The sequence below is a fragment of the Sciurus carolinensis genome, chromosome 4 (assembly GCF_902686445.1).
Source record: "Sciurus carolinensis chromosome 4, mSciCar1.2, whole genome shotgun sequence".
Lineage (NCBI taxonomy): Eukaryota > Metazoa > Chordata > Mammalia > Rodentia > Sciuridae > Sciurus > Sciurus carolinensis.
Window position 1 is genome coordinate 47,019,412 of NC_062216.1, and position 19,741 is coordinate 47,039,152.

The 19,741-nt window shown below is 34.8% G+C and overlaps 1 protein-coding gene across 10 annotated transcripts in view; it reads left to right on the forward strand.

The window, feature by feature from the left end:
* The window catches only part of Dlc1 (DLC1 Rho GTPase activating protein), a 378,868-nt gene that overhangs the window by 159,902 nt on the left and 199,225 nt on the right, over positions 1-19,741 (forward strand). The window contains exon 5 of one of the 10 annotated variants that reach the window (XM_047549296.1): positions 11,366-11,470. The exons of the other annotated variants lie outside the window; for them this stretch is intronic. Coding sequence (XP_047405252.1) covers positions 11,366-11,467 — 102 coding nt within the window. The 3' untranslated portion in view covers positions 11,468-11,470. The remainder of the gene's footprint in view (positions 1-11,365; positions 11,471-19,741) is intronic. 10 annotated transcript variants of the gene reach the window in all.

The window sequence follows — 19,741 nt, forward strand, 5'->3', positions numbered from 1 at the left end:
AGATTAAAAAAAAAAGAAAAAAAGAAAAATATATATACATATATACATACAGACATGGGGGAAAAACAAGAACTGAAAAAGTAACAGGGAGACTTAGAAAACAGGAAAAGGATAGGGGAAGAGGGAAGAGAGGCGAGGGGAGGGGAAGGAAGGATGTATGTGGTCAAAACATGCTATTTGCCATGTGGTATTAGACCACAATGAAACTTATATTCTATAAAATTAAAATGTACTAATAAAAAAATTATGACAAAAAGTGAAAATAATTAAAAATATAACAAACATGCTGCACACTAAACAAAACACCATTGAGATTCACTAAGAAAAACACAATTGCAACTGTATTTCAATTACTTTAAATCCAAAATTTTCTAGTTTATTAAAGACTCTGCACCTACTTAGTGTGCAATGAGTCTAATCTTAAAAATCATCATAATAATAATCTTCCATTTTTCATTTCATAAGTAAAATTACATAGTCTGTAACTGGTTTGGAAGCTATGGGCTTACTCAGATTAACACAGAAAAGGAAAGTAAAATGAAGAAATCTCACATTGATAAAGTTAGAGCCCATTATAAAATTATTCTTAAAGAATTTTAAGGAATATGTCTACTGCATATTCCTTAATAACATTAGCTACAAAAAAATCTTAAGCTTGTTGTGTGTATGTGTATGTGTGTGTGTGTGTGTGTGTGTGAGAGAGAGAGAGAGAGAGAGAGAAAGAGAGAGATTTTTCTGGGAGAGAGATTTCTGGAGATCATCTTGTTAGCACATGTGAAGTATAGCAGCAACAAGAATAAACTTTTTGAAAAAACTAAAAGATAGCTAGACAGCACCACCAAAAAAAAAAAAAAAAAAAAAAAAAAAAAAGGAAAGAAAGAAAAAATGGCCATATCACACATTTTGAAGCAAGAATTTTTTAAAATCCAATCTTATTTGTCAGAATCTGTATTAACTGTCCTCAAGTCACAGCCCTTTCTCTACCATGATTAATGGCACCTTCTGGAAGACTCTACTTCAACCAGGAAATTAAAGTCATGAAGACATCAAGATACATTAGCACATAATCCAGCTTGCTGGTCTGATTTACACTAACAGGATACTGGGGCATCTTTCTATGTTTATATATTACTTTATTATCAGAAAACTATTTATTTTCAAAAGAAATAATACCACCAACCAGTGAAAGGTCTATTGGATACCTCAATGGATAACTATAAGAATAAAATAAAAAAATATATGAAAATAATAATAATAAAGCTTTCTTTATGCTGCATTACCTTACCTTATCTCTGTGTATATATAAATGTTATGAATACCATATGCTTGACTGTTTATGTTCATATCAATATTCATTGAAAAATTTGAGAGCCTTAAAGGTAAAATTCACCTTATATTATGTTGGATATAGTTCCTATTTTGATTTAACAGATACAGGGGAGCTCAATAAATGTAAATTAATCAATAACCACTATCAACCTAAGCAGAATGTCATGACAAAGAATGATGAAAGAGAGTTGTAACAAAGAATCCTGGCTGCTTTCTGCCTGTTTCCATTTGGTCTGCCACAAAGAAAGTGCTATTTAATTTTAGTAGGAGAAATTTGTGATTCTTTATATCAGGGATAAATGTATGCCTTGGAATCTGAAATTATCTTCTAAAGGAGCTTCAAAACACCCAATTCACAGGGGAATGAAGGGAAGGGAGGTGAGGTGGGAAAGGGAAAGGCAGTAGAATGAATTGAACATAACTTTCTTATGTTCATATATGAATACACATCCCACAAAAGTGGGAAGTTATACTCCATGCATGTATGATATGTCAAAATACATTCTACTGTCATGTATAACTAAAAAGAACAAATTAAAATAAATTTTAAAAACACCCAATTCCCTAGGGAATCATATGAATTTTAGTTTGGTGGTATCTCTGAAGATGGGTATAAAAGACTGTTATAGGTTCCTTGTTTAAATGCATTAGTTGCTACTGGTTAACAAATTACCCCAAATCTTAGCAACTTGAAATAGCACTAGGCATCACCATCTCACTCAGTTTCTATGAGTCAGTTCAGGAGGAACTTAGGTGGCTGTAGCTCTCATGAGGTTGTAGGGAGGTATCCAGACTTGACCAGCACGGAGGGTCTGTTTTCAATATGGATCATTCGCACAACTGTTGGCAAAAAGCCTCCTTGCCTTTCCATATGAAGCACACAGGGCTGCTCGAGTATCCTCAGGACATGGCAGCTAGCTTTCCCCAGAGCAAGCCTCCCAAAGGAGAAAGCTGGAAGGAGGCGGCCAGGCCTTGTTTGATTATGTCATATGTCCCACGTGGTCATTCTGCCACTCTATTAGGGAGGGAAGTAGGCCCCACCTTTTAAAGGGAGGAGCATCAAGGAATCTGTGGATATATTTTAATATATCCCAGTAAGTTCTCTGGGTATTGCCATTTCCATACAGTAAAGACATATTACTTCCTCGAACTCATATGGTTCCAATTTGGCTGAGCTTTTTACTGACAGACTTTTCCAAGATAAAAACACAGACATTTCAGCACAGATTAAGAATTATTCAAAATTTAGAACTTTAGAGATAAGCTCAAACTTTATAACTAGGAAACTATGACCTTAAGTGTTTAACTAACCTTCTTAAGGTTGTAGCACTAGATCTGAAATCTCTGAATACCCAGTTTTAATCCTAAACTGGTTTAATAATATGTTAGGATGGCAGATCTATATGAAATCCAAGGTTATCATTGAATTCAACTTAATAGTTTATGTCCAACAAAGTAAGAAAGCTTAATAGGAATACAAACAGGTAAAAATACTTAAGGCTTTGCCCTCAAAGTGCTTGCACTTTAGAGCAAAAACCTTTCACACATAGAACTAAAATGACTAAGACTGTATTTTTTGCTTATTTCAGCAACAGATGGTTGTGTTTCCAAGTTAAAATGATCAAAGGTATTCAGTAACAATGGGTACCAGTTAAAACAGCCCAGCAGATAGTATCTTAAATGTTTTGATCAACAAAGTAAGGCATTTCACAAAAGAAAAAATGTTTTTTGATTTATTTTCTGCTCTGAATTTTTCTTGTTATAAAGAAAAATTTATTACAGCTCTTGAAACAAAAGTACATGTTCAAAACCTCAAAGAAATAATGCATTTGAGCAGAAATATTTTTCAGGCCTACCTCAACAAATCTCTAATTTTCTAGTTCTCAATGTTCCTAGAGTAGAGAATTTGTGGAAAAGTGTCATTGGTTAATGGAGTTTGACCCAAATACTAATGAAAATATTTGTAGGAATTAAAAATAGACTTAACAGAGAATGTTGCATATTTACTGAATTCCTATAAAAGACACTTAAAAATAGGTCATTTCTTATGTCCAGGCTATGTGGATTTGCAGTGAATCATTATCAAGAGAAGTTGCAACTAACAATTTTAAAATTGTATTTGTTTCTGCTAAAAACAAAAAACAATAGAGGTATTGAAAGCCTCCAGATTTCTGAGAACTGACGAATTTTGCCCCTGATTCATACCTCCTATGACAGTGACTTTCCATAAAAGAGTAATTTTGACGGCAAGAGGAAGAGTCTCATTAGATAGGTGACATTCTCCTTATTACTAAAATGCACTAAACTGCTTAGGTATCTCATTTGCAATCACTTTAGAGTTTGTTTCTTTTAGTAACTATTTCCTTGCTTAGCAGATAGGTCAATAAACCTGAATGCTTTTTCTTTTTCTTTTTAATTAGTGCATTATAGTTATACATAAATGTGGGGTTCATTTTGACATATTCATAAATGTGTCTAACATAATTTGCTCTATTTCATTCCCCAATACCATCCATTTTCCTCTCCTCCTCCCTCCCCTTGATCCCCTTCATCTACTCTATTGTTCTTCCTTTTATTTATTTTTAATATTTTTTAAATGTTGATAGACCATTATTTTATTCATTTATTTATATGTGTTGCTAAGAATTGAACCTAGTGATTCACACATGCTAGGCAAGCGCTCTACCACTGAACCACAACCAAAACCCCCATTTATTTATTTTTTCAATTAATGCATTATAGTTATACCTAAAAGTGGAATTTATTGTAATATATTCATGCATGCATATAGCATAGTTTGGTCAGTCTCACTCCAAACTTGATCCCCTTTCCTATTCCTCTCCCTTCCTTTGATCCCTTTCCTCTACTCCACTGTTTTCCTATTTTCATAAGCTTTCTCTTTTTTTAATTCCTTATTTCTCTCTAGCTTCCACATATGAGAGAAAACATTTGACCCTTGACTTTCTGAGTGTGGCTTATTTCACTTAGCATAATGTTCTCCAGTCTCTAGTTCCCAGTTCCATCTTTTTTAATATACCAAAGATTGAACCCATAGGTGCTTAACCACTGAACTACATCCCCAGTCCTTTTTATTTTTGATTTTGACATGGATTCTTGCCAAGTTGCTTAGTGTCTCATTAAGTTACTGAGAATGACTTTGCACTTGGAATCCTCCTGACTCAGTCTCCTGAGTTGCTGGGATTACAGGCATGTGCCACCATGCCCAGCAAATGACATAATTTCATTCTTCTTTATGCCTGAGTAAAACTCCATGGTGTATACATACCACATTTTCTTTGTTCATTCATCTATTGAGGGATACCTAGGCTGGTCATATAACTTGACTATTATGAATTGCACTACTTTGAATCACTAGAGTATGCTAATTTTAGTTATTCTGCATAAATACGAAGGAATGGGATAGCTGGGTCATATGGTGGGTCTATTCTTAATCTTTTGAAGAATCTCCATACTGTTTACCAATTTGTTATACTAATTTGCCATCCCACCAACAATGTATGAGTAGTGTATCTTTTTCCCTATATTCACGTCAGCACTTATGGTTATTTGTATTCTTGATGATTGCCATTTTTACTGGAAAGAGATGAAATCTCAGTGTAGTTTTGATTTGCATTTTTCTGAATGCTAAGGATATTGAATTTTTTTCATATATTCGTTGACCATTTGCATTTGTTCTTTTGAAAAATGCCTATTTGGTTCAATTGTCCATTTATTGATTGGGTTATTTAGCATTTTAATGTCATTTTTGAGCTATTTGTATATTCTGAATATTAATCCCCTGCCAGAGGTGTGGCTGGCAGAGATTTTTTCCCATTCTGTCTGATCTCTCTTCATGCTCTCTTTTGCTTTGCTGTGCAGAAACTTTTTAATTTGAAACCATTCCACTTCTTGAGTCTTGGTTTTATTTGTTGAGCTTTAGGAGTCTTTTAAGGAAGCCAGTGCTTACATCAATGTGAGGAGTGTTAACCCTGTATTTTCTTCTGGCAGCCATAGTGTTCCTGATCTAATTCCTAGGTCATTGATCTACTTTGAGTTGATTTTTGTGCAAGGTAAGAAAGAGGGATCTACTTTCATTATTCTACATATAGATATCCATTTTCTCAGAACCATTCGTTAATAAGGCTATCTTTTCTCCAATGTATTTTTTGACACCTTGGCCAAGTATCAGATGACCATCTCTGTGTGGATTCGTCTCTGTGTCTTCTATTCTGTTTCATTGGTTTTCCTTTCTGTTTTAATGTCAATACTATGCTGTTTTTTGTTACTGTATCTCTGTAATATAATTTGAGACTCTGCATCATGATGCATCCAGCTTATTGATGCTTATTGCTTAGTATTGCTTTGGCTATTCTTGGTCTTACAGTTTTCCATATGAATTTTGGGACCATTTTTTTCTAGTTTTGTGAAGAATGTCATTGTATACTAATAGCGATCACACTGAATCTATATACCACTTTGGTAATATGACCATCTTGACAATTATTAATTCTTCTATTCAAGAATATGGGAGGTCTTTCCATCTTCTGAGGTCTTCTTCAAATTCTCCCTAAACCCGAATACTTTTTAAAAAATATATTATTCTTCTCTGGTACTAGATTTTGTATTTTAAGTAATTTAGATTATATCAGTTTTGTAAATTTGGAAACTTACTATATTGTAATCCTTCAACAGGAAAAAAATTATATTTTATTTTTAATGTATTTATATTTATTTAATAGATTTTACATTTATTTTTAACATATTAAAAATATTTTATATTTTTAAATGTTCTAGCAAATATTTTCTTTTTTCAATTACAGAAAATATATAATTGGGAAAGTTGCACTCAATCCAAAGTTTAGAGATACCTCAAGAGAATCCAGACTTCTCAAAAAGAAAAGTAGATAGACAAGTCTTTGACCATCTCATAGATAGCAGAAGTCAGGAAGTCAAATATTCCAAAAGGTATTATAACAGGAAGCTTAAGATAATAAAGGATTATCTTCATCAAGGAAAGAAAATTTCAGACCAATATCCCTCATGACTATAGATGCAAAAGTTCTCAAAAAAATTCTGGCAACTAGCATACAAAAAATATATATATATATATATTTTAAAATATATATATTAAAAAGATAGTGCAACATGATCAAGTGGGGTTCATCCCTGGAATGCAAAGTTGGTTCAACATATGGAAATCAATAGATGTAATACAGCACATCAATAGACTTAAAGACAAGAATCATATGATTATCTCAACAGACACAGAGATAATAAAAGACTATCTTATTGATATTGGAACTAAAATCCATTTGGCATAGTATTAATTTGATAATTTAAAAACCAAACTTCTGTCAAGGCTAAAATAAAGTCATAGAATTAAGAGAAAGGAATTGGGTGGAGAGAAGAAGACAATGATGAACAGTTGCTAAGGGAATGGTATTTGCAAACATTCTTTGCCAATGGGATGAGGGGTAACTGTCTTTTAATTATTATGCAGAGTTATTCTTCAGGGCCAGGTATCTTTTACATACTTACTATATTTAACTTTTTTGGTGTTTTGTTTGTTTTGTTTTATTGTGCTGATGTGCTCATAATCAAAAATAGGTCTATATCCTGAATATTCACAAAACCAATTATTTTTGAGCTTGAAGAAAAGTATATCTATTAGAGGTATAACTACAGTTTGGATGTGGTATGATAAAGACTCCATGTGTTGAAATTTAACTTGTGAGTAGGGTGGAAATTTAGTCAAATAATAGAGTTTAGAGATGGGACCTTTGGAAAGTGATTAGGATTAAAGTAAGGTGTTGCCTTAGGATAGAATCCTGGTGGCTTTATAAGAAGAGGGAGAGAGACCAGCAGATATACACATGCATGTGTACTCCCTGTTTATTGCCATGGGGTGTCCTGTACCATCTCAGGATTCTGCCAGTAAGAAGGCTATCACCAGATATAGTCCCTTGACTTCGCATCTCTAAAACTATAAGCCAAAATAAATCTCTTTTCCTTATAAAGTAGCCTACCTCCAATATTGTTATAGTAACCAAAAAGTGAATGTATATAGGTGTAAGTGAACCCTTTAGCATCTCTGGGACTGATTAAAAACTCCAGACCTGCAAGAGCTAGTTCCACTGTAAGTCTTCCTTGTCAGTGCCCAGATTAACCTCACACAATTGTGTTTCTCTGGAAAAGAGACATTACATGAGGCTAAACCGCAGGGCATTCACACTTGCATCTGTAAACAGTTTCTAGAATAGTCATAAAAGGAAAGATTTCTTCTTTTATTCTAGCAAGGGTTTTATTCTGGTAACCCTTAAGAGCTTTGGCTAGCTAAGGATTGACATATAAGAAAGGAAAATGTGTCCGGGACCAAACTTTGTGTTAAAGTTCCCTGGTCCTTTAACAGATATGGCATCTACTCCTTAGGCACCTCAAGGACAATCAATGTTCAATTATTCCTTTAAGCCCACATTTCAATCAGTTTTGCTTCCAGAAGTTAAAAACAATACCACTATCTTGGCATCTAAGTTCCTTTCTTTTTATTTATCCATTGTACAGGGTATTGATAGAAGAAGGGATATGCCAGCCCAAGAGAGGCTGTGTTCAGGAGAGGTTAAGAGCAGGGACCCCATCCAGGTTAAAACCCGAGTTCAAGTCTTGGCATGACCATTTTATAATGGTGAGGCCAAGGTCAAGTAAGTTATCTTGTCTCTATATGACTTGGTTTTCTCATCTATAAAATGATACTAGTTAAAATGAGCCAAGTACCTCTCATTAGAATTCTAACTCTAAAGAGTTGCTGGTATACAGTAAGCATCCAGTGTCACCTCTTAGTAAATATCGCCTATCCCCTAAGCCATTGAAGCATTTTATCATCATTTTGCTCAGTTATTTGTAGAATAGTGACCCCTTTGATATTATAACTGAACTCTTTCTTAACCACAGGTTACCTCTCTGACTTTCCTTTCTCAACCCTTTTCCACTCTCATCTTCTTCCTGCCCTTGTAACTGGTCCTGATTCAAATATCTCCCCTTTCTTCTGCACAGTAACCAGCTCCCAACTCCAGTAAGTACTGGATACATTCAAAGATCCCTAGTGGATACTCAAAATCATGGACACACATACTCCTACCTATTGTAAGTCTCAATTTATAAACTAAGCAGATTAAGAGATTAACAATACCTAGTAATAGAGTAGAACAATTTCATAAATGGAAGTCACTCTTAATGAAGATATTAGCAATCTCACATAATTTTTTTTTCCTTAGTTTGAAAACTTTTACCTTTTCCTTTAAAGGAAGAACTTCATGGCTTCTCTTTGTCATATCCAAATGCCACCATTACTACTAGTGCTTTGGGAGCATTATTAAACATAATTAAGGGTTACTTTTGAATATGAGCATTGTGATACTGTGACAGTTGATCTGATAACCGAGACTGTTACTAAGTGATTAATGGGTAGGTAGCACATACAGCATGGATACACTGGACTAAGGTATAATTCATATCCTAGACAAGAAAGAGACTAGAACAGAATGGTATAAGATTTTATTATACTACTGACAACATTGCACAATTTAAACTTATTAATTGCTTATTTCTGGAACTTTCACTGATTATTTTCATGTCATTGTTGACTGTGGGTAACTGAAATCTTGAAAAGTGAAAAGGGACTACTGTATCCTCCCTGTTCCCAATGAGGCCACTCCCAATGCATCAGTGCCTTAATCCAGGCCCTCCCTCTCCCTTCCCAGCCTCTCTCCACACACCATATATAGCCCAGAATAGACCCAGGCATGAGTACATCAGTGACATTGGTCAAAAAGAATTGAACATGGTCATCTCTGTCTTTTTTCCTAAAGTTCTATTTTATTTTCTCCCGATCTCCTATCTTTTGCTCTGCTTTTGATAAATATTTGCTGAAAATACATTTTGTAAAAAGTTTAGTTAACAATGAAGTCAAAATTTTATTTAGTTTCTAAAGTTACATGTAAATGTCATTTAACTATGCCCTATGTATAAAATCTTTCCTTTATTTATTTGTTTATTTATTTATTGGTTTTTGGTTTGGTTTTTGTTTTTTAGTACTAGGGATTGAGTCCAGGAAGTTTTACCACTGAGCTATATTCTCTGTCCTTTTTATTTTAATTTTTTTTATTTTCAGATAGGTTCTCACTAAATTGTTGAGACTGGCCTTGAATTTGTGATCCTCCTGCCTTAACCTCCCAAGTCTCTGGGATTACAAGTGTGCACCACCATGGCCAGCTTTCTTTTGTTTAATGTGCAAATACATTTCATGGGTTTACTACAAAAAATTAGTATCCAGTCTGGACACTAATAGTTTCATACTTCCTAAATAATAATCCTCTCATATATACTTACAAATAAAAATGTAACTTGCTAATATTATTACTTAAATCATTCTTATACTTGGTGATTCTAATCTTTTCATCATTAACCTAGGCTGAAAATATGTCAGTGCCATAAATTGCATTCCACGGAAGGCAAAGAATTCATTGACTCATTCTGAAATGTAGTTTTCCAGGACTAAGACAAATTTGAAGGTGCATCATTTGAAGATGTTTTTATTTATTCCAATGTATGCCCCACCTAACACTGCACATAGAAGGAGTATAGGGACCAAGAGGGAATTTCCCTGTTTATTCATAGAAGAACAAATGATCAGGATTTATCAACCAGGGATGCAATAGAAAATGAAAGAAATGCTTGAAATAGAATTACTTGAGGAGGGATTAGTTATACAGGGACTATTTACAAATATGAGGGATAGGATACATACCAGGGACAGTGACAGTAACCAGAAGTTTAGTAACAGCTGAACCATGATCACTTCAAGAAGGAAGCTATTAACAGAACCTATAAGGAAAGAGTATGCTGCCTTAAAGAAATTATAAGAGTAATAGTAATGCTTAAAGTGAAAGGGCACAACCAGTTTAAGGTGAGTATGCCAGTTGGGATATCCAGGGAAATAAACACTCTAATCTCATTCTCTTCCTCCACCCCTTTTATCTCCCTACTGGGGTCCCAACATACAGGGAAGCCAGTGGTTATGGAATCTGTTGATGGACTCCACACAAAGTATTCACATACAAATTATCACCCAAACTGGAAAACATTTAAGAGTTGACAGGGTGGTTAAAATTAATTTTAATTATTGAAACAAAACACATGGTACTTAACAATTATATCACCCTTGTAGATGTAGATCATGCAAGAAAAGATGAAACCACTCTACCAAGAATAATCCTACCGCTCTACAGTCTATGGCAAACTGCTCCACCACTGTTGTACCATACATTTCACATGCACCTGCCCCACCTTGCTGCCTCCCCCATCAGGCTCATGCATGCTGCAGCAGGCACAGAAGCACAGCTGGCTGGTTCACCAAGAACCAGCAGGGCAACATCGTCAGACACTTCTGTCACCACCAGAAATCGGGAGCTAGCTGTCCCTAGCCACTTGTGTCTGAATGCACAGTGCTAACCTGCAGGCAGCTCTTGAAAGGGAGTTGTTGGTTAGATTACATCTGGAAAGGGTCAGGGAAAGACAGGCTAACTTTTAGTTCTCCTTCAGCTTTACATAATAAAGTAAGAAGTTCGCTCTCTGCACATGCAACTCACATGATACTAGATTCTAGAAGCTAGAAATGCAAATCCACCCTGGCTTACTTTAATGCAACCATTAATCTTCTGTATCATAAAAAAAAAAAATGCACATTCAAAGACAAATGTTAAACTGATCAGGTGATCTACATCAGCCAAAATTATTTCAAACAGCTCAGCTTTCCTGCACAGAGAATCAAGTAGGAAGGAAATCTAGAAGGACCAATGGAAACTTACACAGAAGAGGGGGATTTGGGTCACCTGTGTACGAAAGGAAATTGAGTTGGAGTCTGTAACCTTGTGATGTAAGGAGAGAGATCCTAGAATAGTTATGCTAACAAAAGCAAGGGATTGAAAGGCTCTAACATCAAGTTCACCTCTGAATTAGCCTATCACTCTTCTTTTCACAGCAGAGACCTCCTACCTTATATAGGCTGATTCAGGCATGTGGAAATGGTAAAAAGGAATGGCTTTTACCTAAGCATACATCCTCAAGGAACAGAATGTTTTAAAAGGTCTCAGTTAACACTATTTACAATTTTGAAAACATCAAATATTTGGTATTTTTATTACATCCTCATTTCAAAAAACTCTTGCAATATTTTTTTCAACTTTCTGTTAATCTTCCCTTCTCCAGATTTCTTTTATAGTTCCTAATCACTTTCAGTGGATTCTGTCCAAACTGGGGGCTGGCATGATGAACTTCATTAGAACAGCAGAACATGAGAAAAACTTAACTTTCAGACAAAGTAAAATCTGTATTTTAACTGATCCTGGAATCAGGGTGCAAATAAAGCATTGTGGGTTACAGCACACATAAGATAAATTTTTCAGATCAAATTCGTAAGTGGTTATCATTTCAGTGAATATCTCCCTGTTATAAAAGTGTTTCTGGGTTTCAGCCAAGAGCCCACTTACATGAAGCAATATTTGATAAGAATAAATTCCAATTAAGTGAACAAGGTTGTAGTTTGTCATAAAGAGATTTATGTATATCATTTAACTGTAGCCTTAATCTGTATTCTTTGTGCTGTTCTGATTTAATGGTACATATTTTGAGTTCCTACCAGAGTTCTGGTGTTACCAAAAGTTTTAAGTTGTAAGTTTTGAAACTATGAGAATATTAATTGATTTATGGTTAGACAGATGAACATGCAGGCCCTGAATTATTAAAATGGAGTTAAACTTACATTGAATTTATTTTGTAATAATTAACCTGATCAAAATGGGTATGAGTGAAGTGTTTTCTCTCTCAGCCTTCTAGGAGTTTAAGTGAAAATACATGAAACAAATTCACAGTGGAAGTTTTTTGCTTATAAATTACATTTTATATGTAAGGTTACCAACTAATATTTATCTCTATACTTTATTCACCTACTAGGCAATATTATCTATGACATATATTTTTAAAATTTACACACACACACACACACACACATATATATATATATATATATATAATTTCTGAATCATGTGGAATTCCTTTTAGTTTGGGGAAATTCACTAAGTGATCAATCCCATTAACAGTTTTGACTAATGTGAGTGAGTAGTGGTTCCAAGCATCTCCTACAGTTTGCAGGTCACCCAAGTGTCCCATGAGTGTGGAGGATAAATGCTTCGCATCTTCTAGTAGAAGATTCATTTCTACATGTGTCCTCAGACCCTGCTGCTCCACTATGCACAGAATTGGGATCCTGGTCTTCTTATGAGGACCCAGTTTGAGTAACATCACTTGCTCATCCCTAGGAGGGCAAAGAATAGACATACCTAGTGACCGCTAGTGACTGACCCCGATTAAAGGTGAGGACAGTGGATGGTAGCCTCCACAGTGGACTTTGTAAGACCGAAGGGAATAGCTAATAAAAAAAAAAAGAAGAGAAGAAATTTTCCAAAATATCACAGAAAATAATTGCAAATGGTTCAGCATAAGTAAAGAGAAATAAATGTGGAAATAAGTTAATCTGACTAAAGGAAGAGGAAGATGTAAACAGATGACCTATGCCTATTTTATTTCCAAATAAAGATATAGTAACATTTTTAATCTCATATTAACAAATATAACCTTGGAATAGTTTACACTTATGGAGCTCTGTGATAATCCATTTCCATGCACCAATTTTAATTAATCCTCCCAAATTACTCTGGAACATATTTACCATCTCGACCCTTACTTTACAGAAGGGAAAAATGGGCTCAGAGAGTTCTCTAGAACTCTTGCCAAAAGTACCAAACTGATTAGTAGCAGCAGGGGACCTAGTTCTTATTCATATTCACTTTGAATTCTTTCTTCAGTCTTTAGTCTTGAATTTACAATTAGCTCACTTCCTTTTACAAAGTGCCTTCAATTTCTTTTAGTGCTATCACAGCATTTAGCAGAGAATATAGAGCCAGTGGGTATTTAACATGTGTAGAATTAGGTACAGAAGGTTGAGGATATCAGTATGTTACTGACGGCTGAACCTACTATTGGAGGGGGATAATTAATGCATTTCAAGGAAAACAGTGCTGTGAGTAAAAACCTTCACCAGAGATAGCTGTCTCCTTATCAGATCAGAGGATGGTTTCACACCAGCAAAACCCTGTGACTGACTAGAAAAGTTGAAGGTATGGCTAAGATGGAAAGAGCCTTTATGGGAGGTACTAACAGTGCTTAACACTGAAGCACAGATGAATTACTGCTTGACTGCATCCAAGATGATGGAACATCGGGGAACAGTGGCACACACCTGCCTCTGGAGTCTGAGGCAGGAGGATTGCAAGTTCAAGGTCAGCCTCAGCAACTTTGGTGAGAATCTGTCTCAAAAAAAATTTTTTTTTTAATTTTTAAAAGAACTGAGGATGTAGTTCAGCACTTGCCTAGTATACACAAGGCCCTGGTTCCATCCCTTGTACTAACAAAGAAAAAAGAAAAGAAAACAAAGAAAAAGAAAGCTAAACAGCACTTTTGAGTCAATTACCCTCTGAATAAGTTACCTATCTTTGGCATCATCTTTACTGAAAACGAGTTCACATGTCTATAGTATCCTGTAACTGTAAACTTTCATAGATCAGACTTTAAAAAAAAAAAAAAAGCTACTTTGAATAGTCACTTAATATTTCTAGGTGGCTACCATTTGAAAATCATTGTACAAAACAACAAAAGAATAATTTTAAAGAATTTACTAATTTACGGGAGGTGTGTTAGTGTGTATGATGTGTTCCTTGAAGATAGTCTTTCAGAAACTGAATGTTCATGTATCTTCCATTTTCTGATTAAGAAACTAAGTTAAATAGAATGTGAACACTGGGAGGAATAAAGCAACCATGACCTTTAGGCTTCATCCATCTCATCTGCAGTAGACAATGCTAAGAGACCTAGACTCCAGCCTAGTTGCCATTTGACAACTGGATCCCTACAGCATTGGAAAAGTCACTTAATCTGTCCAGGTATAATGACAAAATGACAGAGAAAGAACTACTGGTTTCCACAGTATGTTGCATAAACTACAGGTTGTGATTTAGCTGATACAGAGGTAAACATCTTAAATTTTGGTAGTTATTTCTTTTAATGTGAATCATGGACACTATGACCAGCAAATCAAATGTATAGATTATAGATTCATCCATTTTATTTTTATTGCTTAGAACAAGTCAAGATAAAGAAGAACTTTGAGTTTGTTTTTTTTAAGTATTAAACAACTTGGAGATGATAACATAAATATATATAAAATAGATATAATAGATGATATATACACATATGTACATATATGTGCATTATATATATATATATAATGTGTGTGTGTAGATAGATAGAGTAAAAATGACAAAGGTGGTATTCAAAGAACTGAAGTTTGGGACACATCATTGAATGATTTCTTAGTCCCCTCCACCATGAAGAAACTATATCAAAAGAATGATGACTGTCAAAGCTAGAGAAATATGTAGTAAACCAAAATAGATATCAGATTACCAATGAGACTCAGCTTTTTAAAAAATATTTTTTGTAGTAGATGAACACCATATCTTTCTATTATTTATTTATTTTTTATATGGTGCTGAGGATGGAACCCAGGGCCTCACACGTGCTAGGCAAGCACTTTACCACTGAGCCACAACCCCAGCCTGAGACTCAGCTTTTTAATGACCTTCTTTGTTCAAATGAAAGCAAACTGCAATAATTGAGTAGCCGAACCTCGCAGGACCCAATGGGTTATGGCAGCCACCCTTGCTGAAGGTTCGTACCCATAGCTGGTCTTCCTTCAAAATCCTTAATGATTCTCCTGCTTCTTCCTAGTCAACTGGAGTATTTAAGTGATAAAGAGATGGAAACAAGCCCATTTTTCCAAGTACCTTGTTTTCTTTTATTTTCTTTCATGTCTTCCCCCAAGAACTCTTCTCAGTACTTGTGCCCACGGTGGGCTTTTGTGCACTCATCTGAGACAGAGGCTGTTGCCATCACTAGGCGATTTTCCTGTCAATTCTATGGCCATCTTTCACATTTTGAAATTTCTCTAAATATTTCTTCTATAGAGTGAGACAAATATCATTACCCTATGTACATGTATGATTACACAAATGGCGTGACTCTACTTCAAAGGGAAACAACAGCCGTACTCCATTTGTGTACAATGAATCAAAATAAATAAATAAATTTTTAAAAAATATTTCTTGTGAGTGAGAATAAAACAAGTGTTTTAAAAGGAAAGGAATAAATAATTCTGTCACTAATTCTTCTGTGGATTAAACCACTTTTTTAAAAACAAAAGAAACGAAATCCTATATACCAAGACAGACTATTCCAGACACTTCTGTGTGAGCATCTTTCATATTTGAAATCATGCAAAACAAGCCTAAAAAATACTGATTCCTAAAAACCGAAAAGAAAATATTTTATTCAAATGAAGAAAGTAGCATATCAATAAAAATAGCCTATTATAGACAGAAAATTATATATTTTTACCTAAAATCATCTAGAAGAAATTGGGCCAGTTAGAATATTTTAACTGTCATTGTACTATCACAAGTTTCAATAGACATACATGACTTATGCAGCTGTTTATGTTAGAAGCTTTTGTGTGGTTGCTGTAAGTTCCCAAAGGCTTCTAGCTGAGGTTGTTCTGGAAGTACAGAAAGTTTTCCCAGCAGCAGACCCAAAGAATCAACTTATGTCTATAGCATTTCCGCAAGTCATGTCCAGATCAGCAATCCCTTAACCAGGCTTCACATCCCAAAACACAAACAGACATGCACAGTCTAAACTCCCACACACAGCTTTAAAAGCTCTCATTAAGAGAAAGCAAATTGTTTCCTTGTCGCTTACTAAATAATTTTCTTTTTAATGACTTTTTCAAAAATTCAATCACAAAGCACCTTAAACAGACCAACTTAAATGAAAATCTTTACATTACAGGGCTATTAGAAGGTCAGTGTATGGAGGGAAAGTGGTAGTTAACAGCCATGGAAAAGGTAACGGTTATTCTATCATTTGAATATCTCAGAGAATAACAAAAGAATATAAATGATTTTCCCCTCATTTGGAAGTTATTAGTAGGCTTTCCTTTGTTCCATTGAGAAATAAGAGAAGAAAATATGAAGTTACAGCGAACCCATATGGCTAGCAGGAAAATCCTATTTAATTGCTTTATTGCCAGAAATGTTAAATCACTTCCTGAGGATGCAGTTCAAATGAAACATATGGCAGCTATTAGCAAAAGCTCCTAACGAATTCAAAAATATGCTTTTTATGGGAGCTTTCTCAAAAGCAACAATCAAACTTGTTATTCAAACTGTCTTACAGATAGGCATTTGCTATGTTAATTCCCCAAACTTTGATGAACACCTTCTGGGTGTTAGTTTATACAGCCAGCTTACGTGGGAATTTTCTTTCTAAGCCCAGAAACAGAACACTTTGGCACTTCAGGATGTGGTCCCCAAATCTAGCCATACCTCATCTCAGAAGTCAAGGGCAGAAAGCATCTCCCAGCCAATGCCTCTCTCCCAAGGGTTCAATGCCAGAAAAAAACATTCCATTTCCACCTGGGTAGTCCTAATTATCTGGTACCTACTCATTTCTCATTCATGGATGGTGCTAATCACTGCTATTTAGCACTACTGTGTGGAATTATTCTTTATCTTTTCATATCTCTTTGTCATGTGAGAATTCCACAAACAAGAAAAACTTTGCTAATGGTTTTTGTACCAAGATAATGTTTTTTGTACCATGCAATTAATGTGAGGAAATAGTTTTAATTAATTGAAAATCAAATGTCTATATTTTCTAATTTCTTTAAGGCCTCTTACCTCTGGGAAATTTTATAAATTTATTCAATTTACTCATAAATCATTTTCCAGAGAAAAAATTTTCTCTCAAATTCAAAGGTAAGTCAGTTCAGAGTATCCAGATGTTACTACTATGTGTTCTTACTTTAAAGGAGAAGTTCTCAAATTTTAGATTTTTAAAATTTTAATCTTCTGTATATTGTAATGTGACCATTGTAGTTTTTTAAAGGAAGTGAGATTTGGGAGCAAAAGAATCATGCAGAACATGGTGAGATTCCAAAGTAATTGGGATTGACTTCATGAGAATATAGTCATTGGATGTGTGAAGGGTAATAGTTCTGCTTCGTAACTCAATTCACTGATTAACATTTTTACTAAATTTATAAATGCCCAGTTGTACATTTTTTCAATCAAATAAAATATGGAAAAGACCTTTCTTTGCTGCTAGTAAACTTGTAAGATTTGGGGGAAGATCTTAACATTGTCTTACATGCGTTAGCTATAAGAGAGAGATTACATTTCCAAATGTCCTAAACAGATATTCATTCACAGGTATTTTGTTATCTAAGTCAATGTCTTATCAGGAACGTCTCCAAATTTTTTTCCTCCTTCATTTCCAAACACTGATTAGAGCAACCTCAGAGGCAAAGGGCCAGTCCTGGCTGCCATTACCTATGATGTGACTTCATAAAAGTTACTTGAATTTCTGGGACTTCAGAAGGTTGTTTAAGAATTGAGGGAAGTTTACCTGTTTAAAATAGTGCCTTACATTTACTGAACCTCCAAGAAGTGTTAGTTATCTTTATCCTGAGGAACTTCCTCCATCATCTATCTTTAATTGCCAATCACTATCACTGTCTTGTGAATTGTTCTGTTATTCATTTGTTTGCTTTTCTCAAAGAGAAACTTAATTTAAAACACTTGATTAAAGGTAAATTCAGGAGTGAGACTTAACATATACTACACAGTATGAATTTAATTTTGTTTTTAATTATTTTCAATAGAGACACAAAAAAAGTAACAAACATCACCAAAACTGTAGGATAATTTCTTGGAAAGGGAGAAACTAGCCTTCCAATTGTATTCAATCAGAGAAGTTCTTTCAAGAGAAGGAAAAGTCAGATGAATTAGCTACTAATCGGAGGATGCTCAGAAAAACGCTGGAAGCCTCTGCTGTCTATTGGATGAGCTGGGCTCTGGGCCTGATCCTCACACTGCTGTCTAATGTCCTGATACTCTCTTCATGTCTACATCTTTGGAAGAATGCAGACTTGATGTTCAATTCAGAGGATATGTGTTGAACAAATAAATAAAAACTGAGTATTAGTCAAAACATGCTTTCAACATGGCTAATTCTTGCCAAAACAAACTCCTCCTCTATTTTTATCTATAGAAAGATAGATATGAATAATTGTATCAATCTCCAGAATTCCAAAGATGATGATCTCAGCAGTAATCATATCACAAAAATATAGGCATCTTGATGTTCATTGTTTCTGGAGATTAAATTTGATGTCGTGTTCTTGGACTGATCTATAACAGAGGTGCACTTGAGCCTTTCTTCTCTCTCTCTCTCTCTCTCTCTCTCTCTCTCTCTCTCTCACACACACACACACACGCACACACACGTGCACACATTTATAACAACATCACCCACATTATCCTGCTTTTCTTGCCCCAACTCTGTAGACTGTCTCCTGAAGAAGGGGATAGAGGTGCCACTTTCAGACCTATGCTGGGGACAGGGTGGGGGACATCACAGGCATTAAATCTCTGGAACTTGGGTAGATTTATAGAAGGCTTCCAGCTCAAGTTGATGAATAATTGAAGAACCAAAAATTCAACTTCCTTAATTTATATTAGGGTATCCACAAAGGATAGAACTGGACAGTATGTTTTTTAAGTCTTTCGAAACATCTCATTCTGAACCCTATTTTTAAAATAATGATCGTGATAACTGCTGGGAATGGAATTTCTAAATCGTTCATATCAGCAAATTAACTCACTGGATCAACGCCCATAGCAGTAAATAGTCAGAGCAGCTAGCTTTTTCCTGAGGACCTTATGTGCTTTCTAGAGGCTCCAAATCTTGTTCTTTCAGCAGCCTTGAGAAGTAGATGTGATTATCCTTGATTTGTAAGGTAAGACAGCTCATTCAAGTGTACACAGAAAATAAGGGACAGGGAAGAGATTTGACCAATTTGCCTTTTCTGCCTCCCAATAATAGGACAAGGAAATTGAACTACAAAAATTCTACTCAAATTCTCCAAAGAGTGCTTTTTGTCTCACTTATTGCCAATGCCTTTTAAATAGAATATGGGTATATGTTAGATTGAATTATCTTCTGACAAGAAAATAATTACATGATGATTTACAGCCATCACAGCTGACTCTAATGACTTCCCCAACAGTTCCACAGTGCTTAGTTTTCTATTGCCATGCTCTATTTAATATTTTGCTATACATGTGATATTTAATTTTATTCCTAATGCCACTGTTTAATGTTTCTTTCTGATAATACCTCTAAT